Source organism: Dermacentor variabilis, chromosome 3 (genome assembly GCF_050947875.1).
Source record: "Dermacentor variabilis isolate Ectoservices chromosome 3, ASM5094787v1, whole genome shotgun sequence".
In the NCBI taxonomy this organism is placed as follows: Eukaryota; Metazoa; Arthropoda; class Arachnida; order Ixodida; family Ixodidae; genus Dermacentor; species Dermacentor variabilis.
Window position 1 is genome coordinate 201,402,464 of NC_134570.1, and position 25,508 is coordinate 201,427,971.

Genomic DNA, 25,508 nt, shown 5'->3' on the forward strand with positions numbered 1-25,508 from the left:
ACGTCATCGCCGTATGAACCGTGAAGACATGCCATTAAGACCAAAAGACTAGCATAGAGAATCTAAAAAGTGGTATTCGTTATTGTGCAATGACACCAAGGGGAAACTGGTACAAGCATCTCCATTTTCGTTTATGTGATACGTTTCGAGCTATTAATGCACCCCGGGAATCCCGGCTGCAACTTAGCAGGCGCGTGTTGCCAAGCTGTTCACGCAGCCACACCGAACACAATGGCAGAGCAACTGCGAACGTGTCCTCTCTTCGTGGAATCAAACCACTGCCATCTGACACAGCAGCTTGGTGTTTCAAGCTTGAGGCCACAGTCGTACACGCACCTATCTCGCCCCGAAGCCAGCTAGCCCTTTAAAAGATTGGGCGCGTGTGTCTCGTGCTTCTGTCTCGTACTCTTTCCTCGGGAGAGCCCGAACTTTGAGAAGCTGTTTTAACTGCGCTATCTGCCGCATCATCCCACATTCGCCATTGCTTTCCTCGTAACTGTTAACGCACGAAGAATGGTGCGATGCACCGGTTTCATTATTGGCCCAACGTAAGTTCCAGTAACATTGCTTTCGCAGGTGTGGGAATCTCATCGCCGTTTCAACATAGACGACATGACGTGAACTCTGTCACGTGCGATGGCATAACATATAGTCGCATTTCACATCTGAATCTGTGTTTGTTTCGCTAACTTTCGTTGAATGTCTATGTAGCACCGAACAATTTGCATGTATAAATTCGCGCCAAACGGCTGCAGTAGAAATCATGCTCATGCCGCCATGAGATAGATTCAACGTGTAGTCATGTAGCTGTCGACACACACGCACACGTTCGCCTCTCACACCCGACTGCTCAATTTAAATCCAGGTTGGTCTACCTGATGAAATTTTATGAAACTCTAAGCAGTCCTCAATAGCTAAGTACTTGTAAAATTAACCGAAGAACATTGATTTGCACAGTGCGTGGGATCTCCAATTATTTTGATATGTTCTTTCTATTGCAGCTGATGATAATACTTTTTTCAACAATGTCCATCTTTGAGCCTGAACTTGTTCTCAACCCAGCCCTCTCGTTCTCCTGTGTATCCCTGTTGTACATCACGGATTTGACAACGAACAATGCCGCTGAGTTCTTCAGGGGCATCACTAGGGTAAGTTTGTGCATTGAAGTTATTTTTTGACAGGAATAGGAGATAACTGTATGAGATAAACAGTGATAGCCACTGAAGTTGACTGTGCATAGGGAGGGGGCGCAGCGTCAGAAAAAGTATAAAAAGATATCAATAGGAGTGTTGGACAAACCATCGCTTACTACAGATGAAGCGTTCACTGCCGGACAGTGGTACCTTAAGTGAAGATAAATCTGCAAGTCAAACCAGTTCCAATAAAGCGTAAACCCATCAAGTGTGCTACACGTGTGAAAAAAAGCGTTATCTTCGCATGGACCGGGAAGACAGATTGTGAACAAGCCTTCCGTACCAGAGCCGAACATATTAAAGAATTATTCATTTTTATCATTCCTTTTGGTCGGTGTCTGTCGTGTTATTGCTTCACGTTTCATCCCGACAATACGGGCCACCGTCGAACCATCGACTTCATGTATGCTATTTACCTCACATTTGGTATCACGGAGTGCATAAATTTCTGTGAGCTGAAGGCCCCCCAATCAAATTGAATTGATGTATGCTAACATAATCTTTTCATTCTAGCTCCATGTTATCATGTGTAGCGCGATTCACTCGTTCTGAATAATATAAAGCATAGAATGATTCATCCACTTTATGGATGGGACCCTGCTAAGGTATTCGTTACATGTGCATAGGCAACTGTTTTCTGGGCACAACGTAATTCACACAGGCACTGAGGCACGGCTGCCCAGTGGGTTTGTTATTTCATTATGATGGCTTTCATCTCGCCTAAAGATCTCTATGGAACAAAATTATTCTTTAAATAAGAAGCAGAAGTTTAAATTTGTGTATTGAAGAAATTTATTCAATAAATAACAAGCAGAAGTTTAAATTCGTCTATGGAACAAATTCATTTCCTAAATGACAAACAGAAGTTTAAATTTGCTCTTTTTTGTGTTGAAATGCTTACCGTCATCAAATGGATTGAATACTTTGCTACTGCACCTTACGATATGTATTCTCGATACATGTACATTATTTTCTTTATACACACAGGTTGATACCTAGTTAAGAAACACACATGTGCACAGATATGCGAGTATCATGATAGCTTACACAAAAAAAATAATATTTAGGTCAAAGTTAGACACGAATAAAACGACACTGGCATATTCTTCAGGCATAGTTATGACGGATCACTCACCCATTGGTGCTGAGGCAATGTGTCCCTCAGTTTGGTCTCCGCGAGATGCGAACAACCGTGCTCGTAGATTTTTTTGCGCTCACATTCTTCACGTTCCGACTAATGTATAATGCGGCACGTAATTCTAATAAAATCCGGCAATAGCACTAGCCGTAAAATTACCGTCCAATATCACGGACATGTATATGGAGCACATCTTTTAGAGTACGTTATTTTCTCAAGCACTACGGCTTATTTAAATAAGAATAATTCTCTTCACGCAGCCAGCTTGGCTTGATGCACTAACTAACTTGTCAAAATCGCCACTCCACCTAATAACTGATCTCCAAGATCATATACATGAACGAAAATATACAGGCGGAGTATTGACTGAACAAAAAAAAACATTTTGATCACGTTGCACATCACTGATTAGTTAGGAAATGTGACAACCTAGAATATGATACTATGACAAAGCGTTGAACTGCTAAATTTTTAAATAATTGGTATCAGCCAGTTGTCAGTAAAAGCAAGAAGCTGGAAGCATCTATCTATATTTAATAATACCGCAAGGGTCACTGCTTTGTCGCGCTTATAAAATTAACATAGCGCACAACACTGGATCTTTTTTGCAGATGACTGCGTTATTTACAGGTATATATTGCTGCGGAGCGATTCATACATGGATGAACGCGAGGTTTGGTAGAGCGATGAAGACGACGATGAGGTCGCTTGCACTTGGGTTGGATGAGATGTCTCCTTTTGCGAATAGCCTTCTGTGTACATATTTTGTAAATATTGGTCTACGTCTTGCCTCCGTAAAACTTAGCTGGAGGTGCGGGGTTCGTCACGCCTCACAACGTATCTGCGCAGCGGCCGTCGCGTTGGATGTCTGTCTGTAATGGCGGAAGAAGCGGCGCCTACATCAGTGCCCGCCACTTCAACGCTCGTGCTATTGAAACCCCGTGATCCTGGCACGTTCTGCGGTTCCGGTTAAGCGGACATTGAAGACTGGCTGGCGCTGTGCTAACTCATGAGTGCTAACAGCCAATGGGACCCCACCCTGTGGTTGGCAAATATTATTTGCTGCCTGAAATGCATTGCAAAAGTATAGTTTGATAACCGCGAAGCAGAGATGGGGAGGTCGCACACCTGCAAAGAAAAACTACGAGACTTGTTTTGGGAGCTTGTTGGCCAGAAGATCGCCGCGAAAAAGTTACTCACGTCGTGTGGGCAGATGTCTACGAAATTTTACGTCTCGTACATTGCAGACATGTTATGGCTATGTCGAAAGGCCGATGTCGATATGCCAGAGGACGACAAGATTGGGCATATCTTTAAAGGGATCGCGGACGACACGTTCAGCCTTTTAATGTGCAAAAATTTATTTGCAGTCGGCGATATTAGAAAGGAGTACCGGCGTTTTGAGCTGGCTAAAAGCCGACGCATTGGCCACGCCTTTGCCCGTCTTCGCAACACGGCAGCAAAGACCTTTTGAAAAGACCACACAGCAGCACAGCCCTCATTTCAACCAGATCAGGTGACACAGACTGTACGTCGCGAGCTTGAGTTCGTCACCCCTGCCCCAGCTCACGCCGGTGACTCGAGCTCCATTACGACTTCATTCATCCAAGCCATTATCCGGCAGGATCTCGCCAACATAAGCACTAAGTCTATGTGCACCGTGGCCAGCTCAGCACAAACTTCACAGCGTCCGGCCTCATACTATTGAGAGCAGTGTTTCGCTACGCGATCTCGCGAGCTTGCTTCGTGGAGAACCCCTGACGATCGACCGATATGCTTACTTGTCACCGTATTGGACACGTCGCCCCTTACTGTGCCACCCGCTGGTCCTCGCCGCCTCAGACGCTGTCTACTCTTTAACGCCGTTCTTACAGCAACCGCTTCCCACTTTCAACGCATTTGTATTTGCCCAACGCCGATGCTCACACAGGGATAAATGGTCGTTCCCATCGCCGCGACTTCCCCACTCACTCTCGCCTCCAACCCATTGCACGTTGTCTTGCTCACCGCACGCTCACCACATGTCGTCCCAGTTTAACCCTGCAGTGTTTATCCGGGAAAACTAAGCAGTGCAGCGTCCGGAGGTGACGCTTCATTGACGACTCTCACGACAAATCCTCATCGGACGCTGCCAACTAGACGAAGCTTGATAGACGCTGATGTTGATGGCATTACTATTTCTGCGCTTATTGACACTGGGGCGCACATTCTTGCGATGAGTGCAGATCTCCGTGTCCTCCGTGCCGCTCATGGAGGGACCGCACTTGGCGTGTGCACCACCCACGTCTGCATTGCTGGTCAACTCACTTCAAGGATATTTACCGTCATTGAACAGTACTCCCATGTCCTAATCGTCGGCTCAGTTTTTTTTCGGTCATTCTACCTAATTGGCTGTGCGACCGGTGCTCTTCAGCTTGAGCTGCCCCATCTTCCCGATATCCCAGCCGACACACCACCTCGCTAAATGTCTAGCAATCACGCTCGCTTACCACCTCAAGCTGCTAGATACGTTGTTTTGACCTCTTCGCACTACACTTCCGATAGCATCAGAGCCATGTCTCCGATTATCAACGTTCTGTTAGCACGCAATGTCGCCCTTGCTCATACCATTGTTTCCATTGCTGACAATAGAGTAGTTGTTCCCCTTCTCGACGTCAGCCTTTTTACAAGGCTATCCCGCAAGGCACGTCACTGGCCACCATTTCTGCGATTGATCCCTGCAAGATTGCCGCTTTGGATGCAGATGATGCGACGCCTTCCTGCTCCGCCAACTTCGCTCCTTTGTCTCTGAATGACATTAACAAGATGATCTCTTCCGATCTGACTCGGACCCAAGCTCAAGGTCCCTGCCCCGTTCTGGCGTCCTATCATGAAACCTCTGATTTTGACGGTCGCGCTCAAGGCCAAACATTTGTCGTGACTCATCGAATCAACACTAGTGTCTCCAACCCTATACGCCGGCATCCATATCGTGTATCCCATCATGAACGTCAAGTCATTCAAAACGAGGTCGGCAAAATAATTAAATAGGCGTGATTCAAGACTCATTTAGCCCATGGGCTTCCCCTGTCGTTCTCGTGAAAAAGAAGAATGGCAGCTCGCGTTTCTGCGTTGATTATCAGAGTTTGAACGAAGTAGCACATAGAGACGTCTAGCCTTTGCGTCCCATCGATGACGCCCTCGACTGGCTTCATGGAGCCAAATATTTTTCATCAATCGATCTTGGGCCTGGCTATTGGCAGATTTCAGTCGACAATTTGGACTGCAGAAAAATAGCATTCTTTACGGTAGACTGCCTGTACCGATTCAAGGCATTGCCGTTCGAACTGTGTAATGCCCCAGCAACTTGCGCATGTATGATGGACTCTCTACTTTGGGGATAAAAGTGGTCTACTTGTCTAGGCTATTTAGACATGTTCTTGTGTACTCGCCTACGCTTAACACCCACCTCACCAGTTTATCAGCCGTTCTTGTCGTCCTCCGTCAAGCTAATCTTTAGCTTAACTCTGTCGATTGCCGTTAAGGGCGCCGCCAAGTAACTGTGCTCGGTAACCTTGTGAGTACTGCGGTTGTTCAACAAGACGCCCACAAGGTACGAGAAGTACAACGATTCTCCTGCCGTCCTCAATCAAAGACGTACGGAGTTTCGTAGGATTATGTTCTTACTTTCGTCGCTCTGTCGGGAACTTCGTGACATCGCCCACTCTCTGGCTTAACTCTGAAAGAAGGACGTTACTTTCGTGTGGGAACCCGAACAAGCACCTTCTTTTCCTGTCCTCATCCGTTTACTGACTACACCAACAATACTCGCCCATTTGGACCCTTCATCGCCAACAGAACTTCGCAGCGATGCCACTAGTCAGGCAATTGGGGCTGTCCTTGGCCAAAAACAGCACGGCAAGCAACCTGCCATCACCTACGCCATTCGCTTTTTTCGTCGTCAGAATGAAACTTTTCCATCACTGAACACGAGTGCCTGGCTTTAGTGGGGGCTGTCACCAAATCCGGACCTTACTTGCTTGGCCTAACATTTTCTCTGATTACCGCCCATCATGCCTTCTGCTGGCTCTCCTCGCTCAAGGATCCGTGTGGACGTCTCGGCCGCTGGGCACTATGGTTTCAAAAATGTGTGTTGATTGTGCACTACAAATCTGGATGTTGCGCCAAGACACAGATTGCTTGTCACGCCAATCTTTCAATGCTTCCAACGTCATTGATTCTGACTCAGACACCTGCGTACAGTGCATCCTTGCTTCCGATGATATTCCCACCAAACAGTGGCGATACGCATCTTTACGGCTCATCATCAACCTTCTAATCACTTCACCACCAGAACATTTTGTTAGCCTGTTTGAGCTACACGACAGCGTTTTGTATCGTCGTAATCTCAGTTGCGATGGTCCAGAGCTTCTGCTTGTCCTACCTAGCCATCTACACTGCGGCCTTCGTCACCACTTTCATGACGTACCAACCGACGGTCACCTAGGTGTATCGCTTACATACTCCCGCATCCGCAGCTGGTTTTTCTGGCCTGGCATGTGCGGTTCTGTGCGCCACTACGTCGCAGCTTGTGAACGTTACCAACGCCGAAAGCACCCTTCAGCGCTGCCTGCAGGCCAGCAACAACCGATTGAGAACCCCTGCAGAGCCATTCTCCCGCGTCGGCCGCTACCCTTTAGGCCCTTTCACGACATCCTTCTCAGAAATAAATGGGTTGCGATCGCGGCAGCTTACGCCACACTCTTCGCAATCCCCCGTGCATTGCCGACAAGCTGTTTCAGAGACGTGACTGACTTTCTCCTTCACAACGTAATTCTACATCATGGCGCCCTTCAGCAGCTCCTCACCGGTAGCGGGAGGTACTTCCTCTCACGAGTGGTAGCTGACCTCCGTCGTGCCTGCTCCACTGAACATAAGCTCACCACCGCTTATCAATCACATAAGAATGAACTGACCGAGCGCCTGAACCGAACGCTAACTGAGATTCTGGTCATGTATGTTTCACCTGATCACCGTGACTGGAGAGCACGTTACCGTTAGTTAACTCCGCGTACAATTCATCACGGAATGACAGTGCTGGATATTCCCCGTTTTATTTACTATTTGGTAGACATCCTGCACTACCATTTGAGACTCTCCTTCCATCGGCTCCTCACTCGCCTACTGACTACGCCGGTGACGTTGTTGGTCGAGACCGTGCAGCTCGTCAACTTGCCCGTGACCTACTCTGTGCTTCGCAATGCTCCCAAAAGACCCGTTACGACAACCGACCCAGAAGTGTTCACTTCACGCCTCGCTCTCTGGTCCTCCTGTTGTTACCGTGCCGCAGCGTTGGTATATCAGCGAAGCTCCTCCTGCTTTACATCGGATCATAGAAGGTGCTGCCTCAACACGGTGATGTAGACGTTGCTTATTTGGCCTTCTCGCTACCAACTTTGTTGTTGATGTTTCCCAGGTGAAGCCATATTGCGCTTCTAGCTCCTCACCTTCGTAGCAAGCGCCAGAACGGCGCTTCCGCCGCTGGTGGGTAATGTTACGAAGCGATTGATACAGAGACAACATCATCGTTTTCATCTCTCTGTCAAACAGAAGGTTTGGCAGGGCGATAAAAACGACAATGACGTCGCTTGCACTTGGGCCGGATCAGACCTAGCTTTCTTTGTAAATATTTTCTAAATGCAACCTTCACCTACATCTCGCCTCGGTAACAATATTACCTTTAGAAAATGTAAATAGCTTACACGCGGACTTCATTGAACCCTGTCACTGGTGTCAGATCTGGCAAATAGACGTCAATGTACGAAAAACCAACCTTGTGAAATTTTATACACTGACTACTAGCCCTACGCCCTTAACGAATAAACACAATTATAGAAAAAGTGCGAAGTTTCAATTACCTTGGCATTTATTTAACACTTTGAATACTGCCAAAAAATCTAAAAAAGACTTTAAAGCAATGACATTTTCCTAAATTGCTTAACTGCGTAGCAAATGTTATCCAGATTCCAATAATCTAAAAAGTTAAGGTAGTCAACTCACAACTTGTGCCAGGAAATACCAAATAACAAGAACCATGTAAGTTTCCTAGAAAACTTAGAGTTCATAAGGGTTCAGTTCCATTTCAACCGCTCGATGCCTCACGTATATTTAGAGCAAACACTTGTTGCGAAAGACTTGAAAATGCAAATTGTCAAAATTCTCGAAGAGGGGCTGTGAAATTTTGGTACGTTGCTTTCATGTGTTCAATCTCAAAACACGTTACGACGAAAATTTCCGCGCCGTAGTTCTTACACCAGAAGCAAGTTACGTTGAGGACATTATTGTCATTTTGCTTCGACTATTGCAAGAGACAACGCAATGCCTTGTTGGAAATTGTTTGCCTCCTGTAGGCGGGATAAAGTCCAGAAAGTGCGCTGCCGTCAAACAAATCAGGCCTGCTTCTAAAGAAAGTGCGCGTCTGAGGGGGCAGCAGCACGCGACTGACAGCCGCCATTTATGGAATCTCTGCTGGACGAACGGAGTCTGTAGGTGCCTGTACGGCCAAAAAGGGAACTCGCCAAAGCAAAAAAATGGATTGGATGAGGCCGGCCGGCACGTGGACCAGAGAAATGCGTCCTTAGTAGTTCTTACCGAAATACTGTACACGAGTAATACTCGCCCATGACACTTAAAGATTAACTGCCGATCTAACTTGACATGGACAAACTACATAACAAAAAGACATTACGGTAATGGGGCTAGTCAAACACGGCTTGTATTCTTCCGACACTGATAAAAAGCTTCAAACTTACAAATTATTCATCAGGTCTTAGGTATAGTGTGGGCGGGTAATGGGCGTCCAAGTACTGGTAATTTGGTAATACTGGTACTGCATCGACAGAGTCAGTTCAAAATAAGACGCTAAGGTTCATACTTTCTTCATAATAATCCTATATGAGTGCATCACTGTTAAAACGCAGTGTGAACATTTACCACCTGAACACTTTGCGTCAATACTTTTAAAATGTTTAACGGGTTAGCATTCTTGTGGTACTTACGGCACTTTGCGGGGGATATCTGTCTGTCTGTCTGTCTGTCTGTCTGTCTGTCTGTCTGTCTGTCTGTCTGTCTGTCTGTCTGTCTGTCTGTCTGTCTGTCTGTCTGTCTGTCTGTCTGTCTGTCTGTCTGTCTGTCTGTCTGTCTGTCTGTCTGTCTGTCTGTCTGTCTGTCTGTCTGTCTGTCTGTCTGTCTGTCTGTCTGTCTGTCTGTCTGTCTGTCTGTCTGTCTGTCTGTCTGTCTGTCTGTCTGTCTGTCTGTCTGTCTGTCTGTCTGTCTGTCTGTCTGTCTGTCTGTCTGTCTGTCTGTCTGTCTGTCTGTCTGTCTGTCTGTCTGTCTGTCTGTCTGTCTGTCTGTCTGTCTGTCTGTCTGTCTGTCTGTCTGTCTGTCTGTCTGTCTGTCTGTCTGTCTGTCTGTCTGTCTGTCTGTCTGTCTGTCTGTCTGTCTGTCTGTCTGTCTGTCTGTCTGTCTGTCTGTCTGTCTGTCTGTCTGTCTGTCTGTCTGTCTGTCTGTCTGTCTGTCTGTCTGTCTGTCTGTCTGTCTGTCTGTCTGTCTGTCTGTCTGTCTGTCTGTCTGTCTGTCTGTCTGTCTGTCTGTCTGTCTGTCTGTCTGTCTGTCTGTCTGTCTGTCTGTCTGTCTGTCTGTCTGTCTGTCTGTCTGTCTGTCTGTCTGTCTGTCTGTCTGTCTGTCTGTCTGTCTGTCTGTCTGTCTGTCTGTCTGTCTGTCTGTCTGTCTGTCTGTCTGTCTGTCTGTCTGTCTGTCTGTCTGTCTGTCTGTCTGTCTGTCTGTCTGTCTGTCTGTCTGTCTGTCTGTCTGTCTGTCTGTCTGTCTGTCTGTCTGTCTGTCTGTCTGTCTGTCTGTCTAACCGTTTTCCCGCCTACCGTGGTTACTGGGAAATCCGTGGTCGAATGGTTCGCACATAGGGCTGTTGCGTCATGGTGACAGGATTCGAAACGAACTAGCCAATCAACTTAGGTTACTGTGTGTGTGCCACTGTGCACATATGTGCCTCTAATTCACGAATGTCTTTCACATTGGCATGGGTCCCTGTAGATGCGGGAAAGGGTAGGCACCACCTATAGAGTAAATTCTTTGGCGTCGATGGGGGGCATTAGGCATGTGCCCGTCTGTCTCTGCTTGTATTCAATTAGCCTATTTGACGGCAACTTCGGTCGCTGGTTAAGCAGGTGTGGGGTCATTGAGTGAGTGCCGCTCTTAAATCAACGTCTTTGACGCAAACCTAGGGTACCTAGGTATATGCCACTGGGAATGTGCTTACTCTACACTCACTAAAAAGATCCCGTAAATTATCTGATGCAGAACGCAATTGAGCATACGTTGCAAGGGTTCCTCAATGACAGCAACCCGATGCATTATCAGACTCCGCCACAAGTGCAATGGGTATGTGCCGCTTTTCAAGAAGCTCCTTTCACGCCAACGTTTCATCGAGCTGGCTATGAATGCATTGACTATGTGCTGCTCTTCACTGGACGTCTCGCCAACTTGGGTCACTAAGTATGTGCCACTGAGTGTACGGCAAGCGAGGGAGCAATTATCAGCGCTAGCAGCCACCCGTGCGTCACGTTCCACTTCTCGGAATCCACGCGCGGCCTCCTCGGTAGCGCCACTAGACGGCGCAGCGTGTCGAGAAAAAAGCGCGAGTCCCATTGCAGTACGGCCCCTCACGACTCGTTTCGATGGCGGCAATATCTTTTGTGGGTTTATTTCAGATTCAGATTCTTTATTTTTGTTGAATTTGTTTCTTCAAGAAAGGTACAGAAGCTAAAGGTATGGCAATACCTGACCGGTTACACATAAACATAACACATATATAGTAAAAAAAAGTTCGCAGTAAGTGTCAATTTTCATTTATACAAAAACAACAACAAAATTTTGTGTTCACAATTCCCCTCTTGAATATGTGCACGCTTACTAACAATACAACTACGAGAGTTTCGTGTGCACAGTGTTATAATCAACTTAACAATATGTGTTGCAGGAAGTATAAAGAAAGATAGCTAAAATACAAGGAATTTTTTTTGTTTAATTGGATAAAGTAAAAGTGGATGCACTGATTAATACTACTTTCTTTCTCTATTTATTAAAGAGGTTATGACTGACATTGAAGTCCAAACCTCTTTCCAGTTTATTAAAAGCGATGTTATTTGATACATTATGGATTGTTTTCCATTGTAAGTCCGTGTTATTCGCATGCGTCGCTTTTGTTCTCTAAAGTAGTAAGATGATTTGTCAATGTTGCTATTTATGTATAATTTTTCATGATGCACAAATTGTAGTAGCTTGTAATAAAATATTTGGTCAGCTCTTAACATGTCATGTTTTAAAAATAAAGGTGGTGTTCTGAAATCCCGTGGGTTCTCTTTATAACGTTCCTAGCAGCGTAGTAGTCGTTTTTGTAATACCAGTAATTTAGAGTAATTACCACGTGTTGTTGTTCCCCATACTAAATTTTCATAACATAGCTTGGAGTAAAACAGTACGTAATACATAGATTTCATTAGCCACACAGGAACGAAAGCATCCGCTTTGTATAAACACGCCACACTTTGCAAGCTCTGCTGCTAGACTATTGATATGAGCATTCCAGGATAGGTGTTCTTCAAGTATTATATCAAGAAATTTTTGTGTTTGTACTCTATTAATAGACTCTCCGTTAAATGTAATTTTCTACTCTTTGTTTATAATTTTATGAACTGCATGAAATATGATGTATGTCATCTTTTTTGTATTTAATTGCATTCGATTTACTCTTAGCCAGCATGAAAGAACTGACAGATAATGGTTTACATTTGTTTCGAGTGTTTGTAGCTCTTTAGATGCGAAGAACACGTTTGTGTCGTCTGCATACATGATTATTTCAGGAGAATCAGGAATAGTTACTAGACCATTTACATAAATCAAAAACAAAAGTGGCCCTAGAATTGATCCCTGTGTTACGCCTTGTGCTAACATTTATTTGGAAAAAAATATTATTTGAACCTTCACTACTTGAAAACGATCTATTAAATAATTCGCTACTAGGTTTAATGCCATCTCCCTTATACCATACCTTGAAAACTTATTGAACAATATTTCACGATAAATGCAGTCAAAAGCTTTTTTTTTAAATCTAAGAACAAACCAAGCATATACTTCCGGTTTTCTATAGTTGTTATTATTTTGTTTTTAATGAACATCAAAGCTTGTTCAGTTCACTTATTATTCTGAAAGCCATACCGACTCTTGGTTAGTATGTTGCGCTTATTTATGAATGATATTAGCCTGCTGTGTATGATGCTTTCAGAAAGCTTCGATATAGTGGGTAGGACTGACACCGGTCGATAATTTGTAAGCATATCCCTTCTACCGTTTTTATATATCTGTGTCCCTCTTCCTATTTTTAAAGCTTGTGGAAAGATACCCGTACTCAGGGTAAGGTTACTAATGTCTAGAAGAAAATATTTTATTACACTTATCATAGATTTTAAATTACATTTTATTCAAAACAGACATATTGCCATCGACAGTAACCGTGAGGTGGGTTCTGCCGATTTTTTTTTTCGTTCATTATAACAGCGTCACTTTTCTAACCACTCGCATTAGGCGAGCACATGATATTTCGTGAGTGGGAGGCTACACCAGAAAATATTGCCCCTTACACTACAAGCGGCTATTTTTGAAAGGGAGCTTTTTGAACATATCCGAGGTCGCGGGATCGAATCCCGGTCACGGCGGCCGCATTTCGATGGGGGCGAAATGCGAAAACACCCGTGTGCTTAGATTTAGGTGCACGTTAAAGCACCCCAGGTGGTCAAAAATTTCCGGAGTCCCCCACTACGGCGTGCCTCATAATCAGAAAGTGGTTTTGGCACGTAAAACCCCAAATATTATTATTATTATTTTGAACATATCCTTGAATAAAGGTTCTGCTTTCTTGTTTGTGCTTCTTTGCTCTATAACATCTATTTCTCATTTACTGTTTTACTCGTGTGCATTCCAAGTCGCTCAACTTTCTATTACCCTATTGTACATACCATTTCCCGGAAATAAATGAATGGTTTTCTTTATTTCATTTTATGTTTTGTTATTCCCCCTCCTTTAGAATCATGTACCATTTTCTTTCGTTGCCGCTGCTTTATATAGGAGTGATATCTTAAATTGGTCGTTATCGTTCCGTTACACTACTGTATTTACCTTTGACCAAGTTTAAATCTGTATTTTATTTTTCGTTGTTTTTATTTCGTTGACGGTTTCCTTACACGACGTAATAACTTTGTACTACTCCCCCCTCCTCCCTATGCAATGCTCTCTAGGAACTTGGGGGCACATAAATAACCAAATAACTGTAAATATTTCAGCAGCCGGTGGCAATAGGTCTTGAAAAAGTCAAACGGGAAAACTTCGGCGCTTCATCACCACATCAATTAGAAATCGTCATCCAGCGTAATGCACAGCACTGACTCACAGTTCATGCTTTCAACAGTAATACAAAGAAAAAATTGCGCTTGACATGCAATATTTCATGAAAACTTAATCTGGACATAAGAACATTCCACGAGACGTTACTAGAAGTTATTTGTCATCCCCATTTTGCTTCTGCTACATAAAATTGTTTATGTAAGCATGACCGTTCAAATAACAGGGTCCAGCGTAAATTTTCATCCCAGGTTGTGATCAAGTTGCTTGAACCCTCTCATCTTTCATAGAGATAAATTGAATACAGTTCATTTTAAAGAAATATAGCGCTTGTGTCGGACCACTGACATTCTTTTTTCACCATTTGGCTTTCAGTCTTCTCTCGCTTTGAATCGGATTGCTACATTTTGCACAGCTGATGAATCTGCGGAGCAAAGGGATCTCTTCAGCGACAGCTTACACAAAAAAGGTATTGCTGGTCCCGCGAATTTCTCCACCAAGGAAATCCTTTATTGCGCTCCCCTCCCCCCCTTTAGGGAGTAATATTTAAAAAATTCCGTAGAGACGCTCCTCCACGCCAAGAGCATGTTGAAATATTCTGGTACGAGAACTTGTAGAGGGGGTCAGTGCTGCGTGGCACTGGAAGAGATGGACAACATTTAACATAAACTTAATAGGTGGAAACGCATACGAAATGTCTCTGCTGAAAGCAGTCGAGTAGAAGCTACCTATATGGCAGGTGCATTTCTGTCGGCCGATTAGTTAAAGAAGGGAATCTAGCTATGCCGACGAATTCAAATATGTTATTGTTTAACACCTAATTCGCCATACCCGCCGCTGTTGCCTAGCGGTTGTGGCACGACGTTGTTGAGATCCAGGTCGTGGATTCGATCCAGGCCGCGCTGACTGCAGTATGAGGGGGGTGAGGGGTTAAATTAAGAAGCGCTCGCGTATTTATACTCACATGCATGTTAAAGAACTTGAGGTGGTCAAAGTCATTCCACAATATCCGACTATGGCGCGCCTTGTAATTCGACCGTAACTTTAGCAAAGAAAGCTACAGTACGTAATTTGTTTTCTTTATTAGCCATTTATCACGACTATTCAACTTCTTTTGTTGAATTTGGCAGTAATGAAATCACCTTCGTTTCGGACAAACCTTCGGGCTAGCATGTCAGATATCCGAGAATATACAAGATGTGATGCAAGTCTTGATCAGCTAAACCATTTTGTATTTTATAAAAACTTACCCGCACATGCACTTTTCAATGAATACGATGGTATATTTGCTGCTTAATGTTTTTGCAGTCGATCTAAATCTTGCAGCATGGGTCGCGAATCGCTATGCCTATGCCTAATAACGGGGCCGCGGTAACTCAATCGGTAGAGCATCGCACGCGAAATGAAAAGGTTGTGCGTTTGGTTCCCACCTACGGCAAGTTGTTTTTTCATCCACTTTTCTTGCCATTAATTTAACGTTTCTTTAATTCATTTATTACGCACAAGTAATCTCCCCTATGTGGTCCTTGGTGTCAGTGTTTCTTGGCTTCTTTTGATATGACTAATAAAGATCGGGCCCCTCGGTTAAGCCCCTTTCTTCTCGTTTATGAATAGCGTGTTGTATGTCGTGGCATAAATTGCGCGAATGGCGTGACATGCGATCTGATGTCATGACACAATATAATGATCGTCATCGAAGTGCGAGATAGGATGCCGGCTGCATAGATACCTTCTACATGACGCGTTTCGCTTTTAGCAAAACGATGTGTGGCTACATTGGTTCGCTCCACGGGAATTGTTTAAACGTAATTTTTAATACTTTTATTGGATAGCATTCTAACGTAAGCGTAGAAAGAAAGAAGCAAAAGGCATCGCCTGATGAAGGCCTAAGGAAGTAAGGCGCCAAAATGAGCACTGAAGCATAGGCATATTGTAAACGGCGCTAGATACCAATGGGGCTAGATGAAAGTTGATGCTAATTTTTTTCTTTTATATTCTTATTTATTTATTTATTTATTTATTTATTTATTTTGTATTCCTGCGAATCAAGGTGACTTGCATGCTATAAGCCTTTTCACTAAGCAGTGCTTAGTGTGACAGTGTTTGAGGCGACGGATTATAGTTGCGGATTATCTACTCTGGTAACTATTGACCACAACGTTGTGGGTTTTGATCGAGTATATATGCTGCTGGGTGATGAATGGTTGGCTGTTATTGACCTTGAGTCCGTAGAAGCATTTTAGGCACGACGTTACAATTGTGGACGCCATGATAGGCCAACAAAAGAACACTTGAATATATGCTCGATATACTCATTGTAGGGTAATAATGTGGACCGTTACGTTTGTTGACGTGAGTTGCGGTGAGGAAAGACTCGAAGGCGATACTAGGACAAATTGCACAGGTGTACATATAATTAGCAACACTGCGCTCTTACAAAGCTACAAAGTTAGCGCAAATTGAGACTGTCTTCTAATGCACCGAACCCTAAGACCCTGCACACTGCACAGTTCTCGTCCCTCGCCCACTAAAGCGTGATGTCCTGGCATCACGGCATACGGTGCCACTAAGTTCGCTCACGTGTGGTTGCAATTTTCGTTGGCCCGCCGTACGCGGCGCAGACGGCTTGGGTTTGGTAGGCAGTTGCGGCAACACGGCGACACGCCGCTGGGGATCCGTGGTAGTGCAGAAATCCTGAGAGCACGGAAACCCTAAGAGCACGGAAATAGGCCACGCACAGTACACGGCAGGAGCTTTGTTCAATGGCCCGTCACGTGGCTTCCCACCGGTACACCCCGGAAAGCCCTCTCGGGACTCGTTTCATGAACTTCCTTGCCTCGTTCGATCCGCCTTTGTACCCGCAGCTTCCTTTTCACTCATGTTTTCCGCTTTTTTTCTCTTCCGCCATCCCTCGAGCGTGTCCTGTTATTTCCCTCGTCGTGCAGCGTCTGCCGTCATCGTCCTTCATGAGACTCATGCTTTTGATAGGTCTTACACATTGCAAGACACTTCAGATTGGATCTTCACTGCAATTTCGAGCACTGACTGGAAAGCATTTCAGTGAAAGTTGCAGTATGCCGTCATGTAAGCAGGGGTGCAATAACGTAAAGTTATTCCAAAATTTTCTATTCCAATTCTGCAATCAGCCCTCCGCGATGAGCCAAAACTTCTTGGGACCACCCCCACTTCGCCTGTCTGCCACGCGACGTTGCGAAAGCCGCGATAGCTCCCCATGTGATATGCATGCCTAGACCGAATGAAAGAAAAGTAGTTATTGGTGATTCGACACGTTTTCGCCATTAGACCTCGGCCATTGGTCAAAAGTTTTAGGGCTTCAGCCACTTCACCTGCCTGGCACGCGACGTCAGGAAACCGCGAAAACTCCCCGTGTCAAAGTGACGTGTACGCATTAAAGATGTATTAATACGCCGAACAAAGCTGAATTTCTTTCTGAATAGCCGCAGTCTGCCCCGCATAAAAGATGGCTGCCGCCGATCGCTCAGGCACTGGCTACTCGCACCTTCCGGTGAGCATGAGTTTATTTGCGCACAATAAAATTTTTGCGTTGCCCTGTAACGTTCTCGAGCATTTTCGGCATGTTTATGACCTCGCTTTGTCAATTATTATTTTCTTGGGACTGGCTTTAGCGCCGTTTTTAACCTCACGCTGCATGCCAGCGCAATTTTCTACCAGACACATCAAGCTAAGTAAGGGAAAGCGGACCAATCGCAGCCGTGGGCACCAGCCTCTTCATCCGGTTATCGATTTTCAGTGCACAGGCTCGGCCCTGTAGAATGCCTCTCCACTTGAGCGTGCACCTTGCCTCTTGTCAGCCAATTAGATAAGTCAAGCCGATCAGTGTAGGCAACGTTATTCACTTTTAAAGCAAACAAAGGTTACCTCCAAAAAATTATGAGAGCGTTTGATTCGTCTCATCAGACAACCCTGCGGGTCACCGCCCGATCATTGTGTCGGCACTTACGTAAATTTGACGTCAGGAGACTGGAATAGAAACATATTGAAATAGCTTTATGTTGTAGGGTCCCAGGTGTTCGTTTCATGCTTCATGACAATTGACAGCACGCATGCTTTTTAATAAATGGCTGGCTGAATGCGCTTCAAGTATGTTGAATGAGTAATAGGAAGATCTTTCAAATGTAACGTTCCCGTATATAGTTTGTGCACGCTGCCTTCTGGCGGAGATAGCCTTTGACGCATTGTTCTGAAAGAAATTGCTTGCATCCCTTACGCAGTATAAACATCATAGTGAAATGCCTCTATATTTGGCCTTCTTAGCAATTATATCTTAGTGCACATATGCTCAACCTAATAAACACAAGACACGTACGCATAAGTCAGTGCGTCAGCTGTCTCTCAAAGATTACACTGGAAGCTGATTAAGAAGATACGTTTACTTTATTAAGTGTTCCATCCTGTTGTGCACGGCGAGATACCAAGTCGTGACACTGCACAGCTCTGTTCGATTGCAGGAAGCCGTCTCTACTGAACAAGTCCTCAAGCTGACCACGCATTCGTACCTTCTTGTTGGACTCGTATTTGAATGGTTCTGTTTGCAGAAACTTCAGCTTGCTGAGATCTGTGAGATTGCGCAACACCAACCTCATTTACGTATATCTCAATCACTGACACCAGAAATGACGTCAAGAAGATACGAGAATATCACTTTATCTTTGAAAGTGCAGCATTGATTGCTCCCAGACATATGCGCTAATACAATAACACTGTCTGAGTACACATCTGAACGTTACACACTCGCTTCTCCTATCCACAGAACAGATTTCGCCATTGTACAGTGATTATCGCATACGGGTCCAACCTGCACAACACAGAAGTGGCATGATTTCAATCTTGAGTGGTGGTGGTGGTGGTGACAAAAACTTTTATTTTCCTATAATGTTTCTTAACTTCGTTTTTCTTTTAGATAATCAGGGGATTCGCAGTGGTGTTTTCAAGATTTGGTTGTTTTCTGCGGACACTACTCAAAATAAACTGAGAAAAGCATTCATGCTTAAATAAAGCAAGTACATTCCAGAACTTCGGTAGCACAATGGAGGCAGCCTTGACGGTCTGGTTCTCTAGCCCTCACAGCCGGACTTCTCTTTATCTAGGCAGCACAGCTCGTGATTGGCGTAGTTTGCATAGGTTTCCCTCTGCAAAAAAAGCAATATAGTACAGAAGGGCAGGGACCTGTTCAGAGAATGTGTAAGACCTAGTGGCAGTCGGCAAATGAACGGGTGTTTTACTGTACTCTGCTCCTGTGTGAAGACTATAAAAGCCTCTGTTGATACTCTTCTGCCAAACCGAACGAACGTGGAAGTTGCTGACGTTCGATGAAGTGCATTACCCTGCAAAGTCAACGAAGCATAATGCCTTGAGAAGCATTTCATCCAAGGGGACCGATGATTGTTAGCATATAATCACGTCAAGCTCTGATTAAGCTGAGACCAAACCAACTTAATATCGATAAGCTGTCTCTCTTGCTGAATTCCGCGCTAAAACATTCACATATTTTTGTGTTCTTAATTATGTAAATAGTAATGGTGAATGATGAACTGAGTGAAGAAAAATAGCGGCTGTGTGAATAAAATGTTTTGTTTTCCCTGTGTTCTCGCGCGACTTGCAGGGGCAGTAAAGCTCGAGAAATGCTCCTTTACGTGGGGCAACACTGAAAAAGCAAGCGAGCAGCTTCACCTGAGGGAGATCTCAGTGGATGTGGAACCAGGCTCATTTATCGGTATTGTCGGCTTCGTTGGAAGTGGAAAGTCATCGCTACTGTCCGCCATTCTACGGAACATGAAAATGGTCGATGGCACCATGACTACCTCCGTACGTTTCCTTCATTAGAACATTAATACGCATAACTCAGCGGAAATTTATTACAGGTTTATCAACTCATCAAGACTCTCGTTGCCCAGCGAAACAATGGGCATTCTCCAAATTGTAAGAAACAGTCCCGCAACAAAAGGCTTTCGGACGTAGCAAACGACGTGTGTATATTAACTAAAACATATTCTGGTAGTCATCGTAACCAAATCTAGCACAACCGTGTCAAGCTGGTCCATGGCCGGAATATTGTTCCTATTTATTCTGCTTAAAAAGACTGTTCAAGTCCTCGTGTTTTGGACTTCCATCCATAGGGTACGGCACAGTGCTAGTAATATACTTGCATGAGAGGACAGAGAGAATAGACGTGTATAACAGTAAAATTGCTCGGCAAAGATGGTGTCAAGGAAAGATGCAAATTTTAAAGTCTACTTGGTTTTCCAGCCTTACTTTCACGTGTGGTGAACTCAGACCGGCAAAATAGATATAAAAGCTTTTAATGATACTCAGAGGTGCTCACATTAAAATGTTCGGAACTGTGGCAGAATCTCGCTTCACAGAAGCAGGCATAATGCCTACAAACATTACACAAGACAGAATCCTTTGCCATAGTTTGGTGACAAAGCTGTGTCTTCAACAAGCTACTATTGCGTAATCTTTTCTGCAGCTGAATTTCTGCTTTGTTTTTCAGGGTTGCATGGCCTACGTACCGCAATTGCCCGACGTGCACAACATGTCTATAAGGGACAACATCCTTTATGGCAAGGAAATGCGCCGAGATATCTATGGCCAGGTCTTGCGGAAATGTCAATTGCTAAGCGACTTGAGCATCTTGCCTGCGGGTGATATGACGGAAGTGGGAGAAAAGGTAAGTTTCTTGAGCTAGCCTCCTGGCATATGATTCAACATTTATTGTTTTCAAGTCCGCTGTTTCAACTCACGAGCAGAATTTATGAGCTTCGTTGAAGTTGGCTCGTGCGTACTTAGACGCCGTCTGGGCTCGTCCTCTAGGAAACCTGGTTGCATCTTCAAGGGATGTATACTATTCCATCATCTAGCATATCCGTTCTCTGAAGCTGCCACTGATTTAAAAACAGCAGACCCACACCACTCCTCATTTTTAGTACATTTTTGAGTGTGGATATGCGTATCATCTCTTTTACATGGGTGTCCGTCTACAGCTTCTTTCCTTCTTTGGCAAATAAAATTCCGTTGAAGACGTCTGTCGATATCAAGAGTAGAATTCAGGTTTCGCATACCTTTTTCCCTGTATTCTGTAGAGCTCCACTCACAGTGCGGTCGCCGCTATCAAACCTGTTATAAGGGTAGCAAACGCTCCCACAATGCACGCATGCGCACGTAACACAGGCGGGGGCAAGCGGGCACCTTACTTACGCGCAGTCCAGCGTCCAGAGGCAGTGTTTGACAGGAGCAGCCCCTGGACAATGACCGATGAGAGACGTGTTAGTTCGCCGGTTCATCGGTTATTTCATGTACCACTTATCTTTCACTTCTTTCACGGTACTGTCGGCGTACTATTATTGGTTACTTTTGCACATTTTTTTTAACATAACGCGTGTATCCGGTAGATATTTCGGTACGCCGTTATAAGGCCAGTCTTGTTTATGCAACTTCTTTTCTTATCTGTCGGACCTTCTTTAAGCATCTTCCTCAAGGCAGTGCCCTCAAGTCGCAACTTTTTGTTATTGCTTAGTAAGGGTCATGGTCGTTATTTTTAATTCATCTACTTTGCCACTTGCCACGACACCAGCATTTTAGGACATAGCAGTGCAGTCTTTTTTTTTCCTTCACGTGAGCCCACTGTCCTGCGTGCAAGTATGGCGCAAAAGTTATTTTAACTACATGTAACTAAGGCACCATTAGAATGAATGTCAACGCTAGGATATTAGGCAGGAAATTAAGTCCTCGCGCTTATCAGCACTGTCAGTGTGACATGAACTCGACAAAATATTGTTACGTGGAAGAAGCGTAGGAACACTATTTACATGGTATATTTACAAGGGTAGTAAGCACTGGCCAACGTGGAATTCAGCCAAGATCCAGCAAGGTATGTGGTTGTTATCAGATCAGGCAGAGGCCGCTTCTCGGGACGTCGAAGTAAATACAAGGGCCAACATCATCTTCTTCGAGTAGCACGTAGCAATATTTCTCACTTGCTTTTCGGGGGCCTGATCATGCTGTGTGCGTGCTGGCCACGACCAAAAATTATTTCCAATAACCAGTGCCCGTCGCCCCGATGAGCAGCAAAGAGGCTTCGAAATGCTGTAGTTTTTCATGAACATATAGTATTATGCACAATGCCTGTCGTGGTGGCGCAGTGGGTATAGCGTTCTGCTGCTGGACACGAGGTTGTGTGTTTGATCCCAAGGCATAAAGCCTTATATATTTTTTATTCAGCGCAAATCGGAGATGGGTAGTACAATAAATCATTTCTGCACGTCCAGCCAGACTACATGTGTGCACATGTGTATCTTATTTCTCTGTCAAGTTTTTCTAGATGCATGAGAACTTGTAACGAAGGGCGTCTGTTAATGTTGTACTATGCTATACACAAGAGAGTTTTTTTTTCCTGGAGAAATGAATGCAATATTATAATTTGATCAGTGGATATTTGCAGCTTAAGGCTCGGCCTTCGTTTCAAGGAGCAAGTCTCGGATCCAATCTACAAAATTATCTGCCGCGCTCGCACCTAACGACGTATAGCCACAGCTAGCGGTGCTGATAATTTAGGTAAAAACCTTCCTGAGGGAAGAAGTGTCTATGCACACGGTGGGCTGTGGGTGATTTTTATACTTGCAATTCGAGTTTTCCAGTAAAATAAACAATGTATGGAAAGGTACTGTTCATTTACTGCTTAAGTTCTTAAGACAAAAAAAATAGACTGCTGGGCCAGTTGGCATTGCGCTACTGAGCTATAGCGCAGCCATGGAACGCAGCATGACAGAAAAGGCCGAAAAATTGCGACTACCCTTAAGTCTCGCATTTAAGAGCGGAACACCATAGCATTCAAAGATCCCTGACTGCTGGTCATGCTTCCCGGTAATTGGAGCTTATGTCCCGCCAATGTTTACCGGGAAACGCTGGCGGCGAACGCTATGCACGAAGGCGAGCTTTCTGGTAGAAACGCGGTCGCTTACGTGGGCCACGATGCTGTGGGGGTTAGCGCCATCTGGAAGTGTTGCAAGGAACCCGGCAGCTCTGTGTATTGTAGAAACAGTAGAAGAGGGGTTCGCGTTTTGAATTTCCGCGTAAATGAATTATGTTTTCTCGTATATGCAAATTACAATCCGACGCTATCATGTCTGTAGGTTGTGTGTAAATCGTACCTTGCCATTTTTCTGCTGTATATCACCTTGAGAAATAAGTTGAGTAAAATGCCTGCGCTACATGGAGGGTCTCCGTGGTTGGGTATGCGTGGTTGGAAATGATTTTTAGAGAAACGGCGGTCGACACTGGACGCGCGGCGGCGGCTCCGAATTTTCAGCGACAAGGGACCCTTAACGCTATCCATTAAAAAGCAGTATTCCTTCGTCTCCATTGTCGCTTGCGCACCACATTTGTTCTAAGCTTTTACGTAATTCTTATAGCCGATTTCTGAATAAAGAGCACATAGTGGTTGGACAGCGTTATAGGTGACTGTTCATTTCTAAGCTGTAATCCGCAATACTGGGGTCCCAGCTGTGTAATGTTAAAGAGTGCGCTGCGGCGCGCTTCTGTTCGGCCAGCGAACCGATGCAGATCTGATTTTTATGCCAGATGAATTTGTTTGTCTTCGTATAATCCAAAGTCATTTGCGCCGTGAAGTTGTGTGCGAAGGGAAAGAAATAGTGACAATGTTCCATGCATGGTGTCACTAGATTAACCGGGGGCGTTATAACCTAAAGCTACACCAAACTTTTCTATTTCAATTCTGCAATCAGCCCTTCACGGCCGGTACGAAAGTGTTCGAGTCACCACCCACTGCGTCTGTCTGTCACCCGACGTCACAAAAATTGCGAAAACGTCCAATCTGATATAATATGTGCACGCTCAGTATGCATGAATAGACCGAACGAGAAAAAAATGATAATTTCTGATTCGACACCTTTTTCATCACTAGCGAAAAAGGCATCGTGTCACCAATTGCTTTTGTGAAGGGTTTTCGGTCTACGCCCACTCCGCTTGTCTGTCACGCGCCGTCACAAAACCACAACTCACCGCGACAAAGAGACGTGTACGCCTTATAGACGCATTAATAGGCCGACCAATATGAAATTTCTTTTCCTGATAGCCCGACACTACTGCGTTCCAAAAGGAATAGATGATGGCTACCCGCCTATCGCTGTGGCACTGGCTGCGCGGAGCTGCCGCGGACCATGCATTTATCTTCGTATCGTATATGATTTTGTGTGTCCGTATAACGTTATGGAGACATTGTGGCACGTGTACAACATAGCTCTATCCAATCTACCCTGCCGGGGATCCATTTAACCGGCATTTTTAACCTTCCGTTGCACACCGCCGCGATTTTTTACCAGCCACCGCAAGCTAAGTAAGGGGAAGTAACCCAATCGCAGACGCCGGCACCAGCCTTTTCATCCGGATATCTACTTTCACTGCCTCCCCCCCCCTTGCCACCTGCGTTTAGGGTAAGAGGTGGGCACCCCAGATGGGTGGAATAATAAAGTTTTCAATCAATCTACTTCCACTGCGCTGGCTTGGCCCCCTCGAAACTCTCGAAAGCGTGCTCATCGCCTCTTCTCAGCCAGTTCGACACGAAAAAGTGCTCAATGTAGGCAGTGCTATTCGCTTTGAAAGAAAAAAAAAGTGACAGCCTATAAAAGACGCCCGTTTTATTGGGTTTCTCAAACAACGCTGCGGGCTATCGTCCGATGTTTGCGTTGGTGTTTACGTAAATTTGACGTCAGGAGATTAGAATAAAAACAACTTGGAATAGTATTTCGTTATAGCGCCCCTGAGAACTGTAGCTGCCGATTCTACAGTATTGGATTTGCATCTTATGAACAGATGCGCAAACGTAGATTAGAGCTGCCTTCTATTGAGCTCTATGCGGCCAACCTCAAGACTAACCCTAATGTCCGGTTCTGTCTGACGAAGGTTCTTCACAGTGTCTTCAGAACATGCCACTCTTTTATTAACTGAACAATAAACTAAACTGCTTCCTATCGGATTTCGCAAAACGGCGGTAGACAAAAACATTGCCCGGTCACGTCAACGCGGAAAGTTTAGTTCAGATCTGCACTGGTGCAGGACAAGTTCGTGAACAATCATCTCATCAAGCCACAAGCCGCAACAACGCAAGGAAACCATAGAAAAGCACCACGGTCTCTCTGCGTACAAGAAAATCACAGTTGAACGAGTCATTGAAAAATCTGGGAATGTTTTTTAATTAGCGAGATGTGCTTTGCACCTTGTGTATTTAGCGATGTCATCTCTGAGAGTAGTTTGATGCCACGAAATCAGAACTCGCTATACGTTGACTGTTGCATATGTCTCGACATTCTGAACGCCCTGATACAAGCCGCGTGGCAAGACTGTTCTACCATAAAGTGGTTTCCTCTTCACATTTAGGTGCCTGATGTATCGATAATTAACTCTTCCTATCGCAAAGTGTTTCAATGTACGTTTTTCATGAAATTAAGTATCCCTTTCTATAAAGAATATTTTATAATAGCATATTGTGAAAAATATGGCTAAACGTGACGGTCCGGATCCGCTTTTTTTTAATATCTGACCACAATCACTGGACATAGGAAGAATGCATTAGCTAATAAGCAATTGTCGCGTTCATTATGCTAGGGCTCAAAATGCCGTAAAGAGAAGCAGCTATCACTCATGGCGGGTCGATAACTCGGGCTAAA

General features: G+C 44.7%; 1 protein-coding gene across 1 annotated transcript in view; it reads left to right on the plus strand.

Annotated features, from left to right (window-relative positions):
* The window catches only part of LOC142574989 (ATP-binding cassette sub-family C member 2-like), a 226,578-nt gene extending 205,503 nt beyond the window's left edge, over window positions 1-21,075 (plus strand). The window contains exons 11-15 of the mRNA XM_075683964.1: window positions 1,002-1,148; window positions 14,158-14,251; window positions 19,427-19,629; window positions 20,318-20,494; window positions 21,028-21,075. Coding sequence (XP_075540079.1) covers window positions 1,002-1,148; window positions 14,158-14,251; window positions 19,427-19,629; window positions 20,318-20,494; window positions 21,028-21,075 — 669 coding nt within the window. The remainder of the gene's footprint in view (window positions 1-1,001; window positions 1,149-14,157; window positions 14,252-19,426; window positions 19,630-20,317; window positions 20,495-21,027) is intronic.
* Window positions 21,076-25,508: the final 4,433 nt, after the last annotated feature.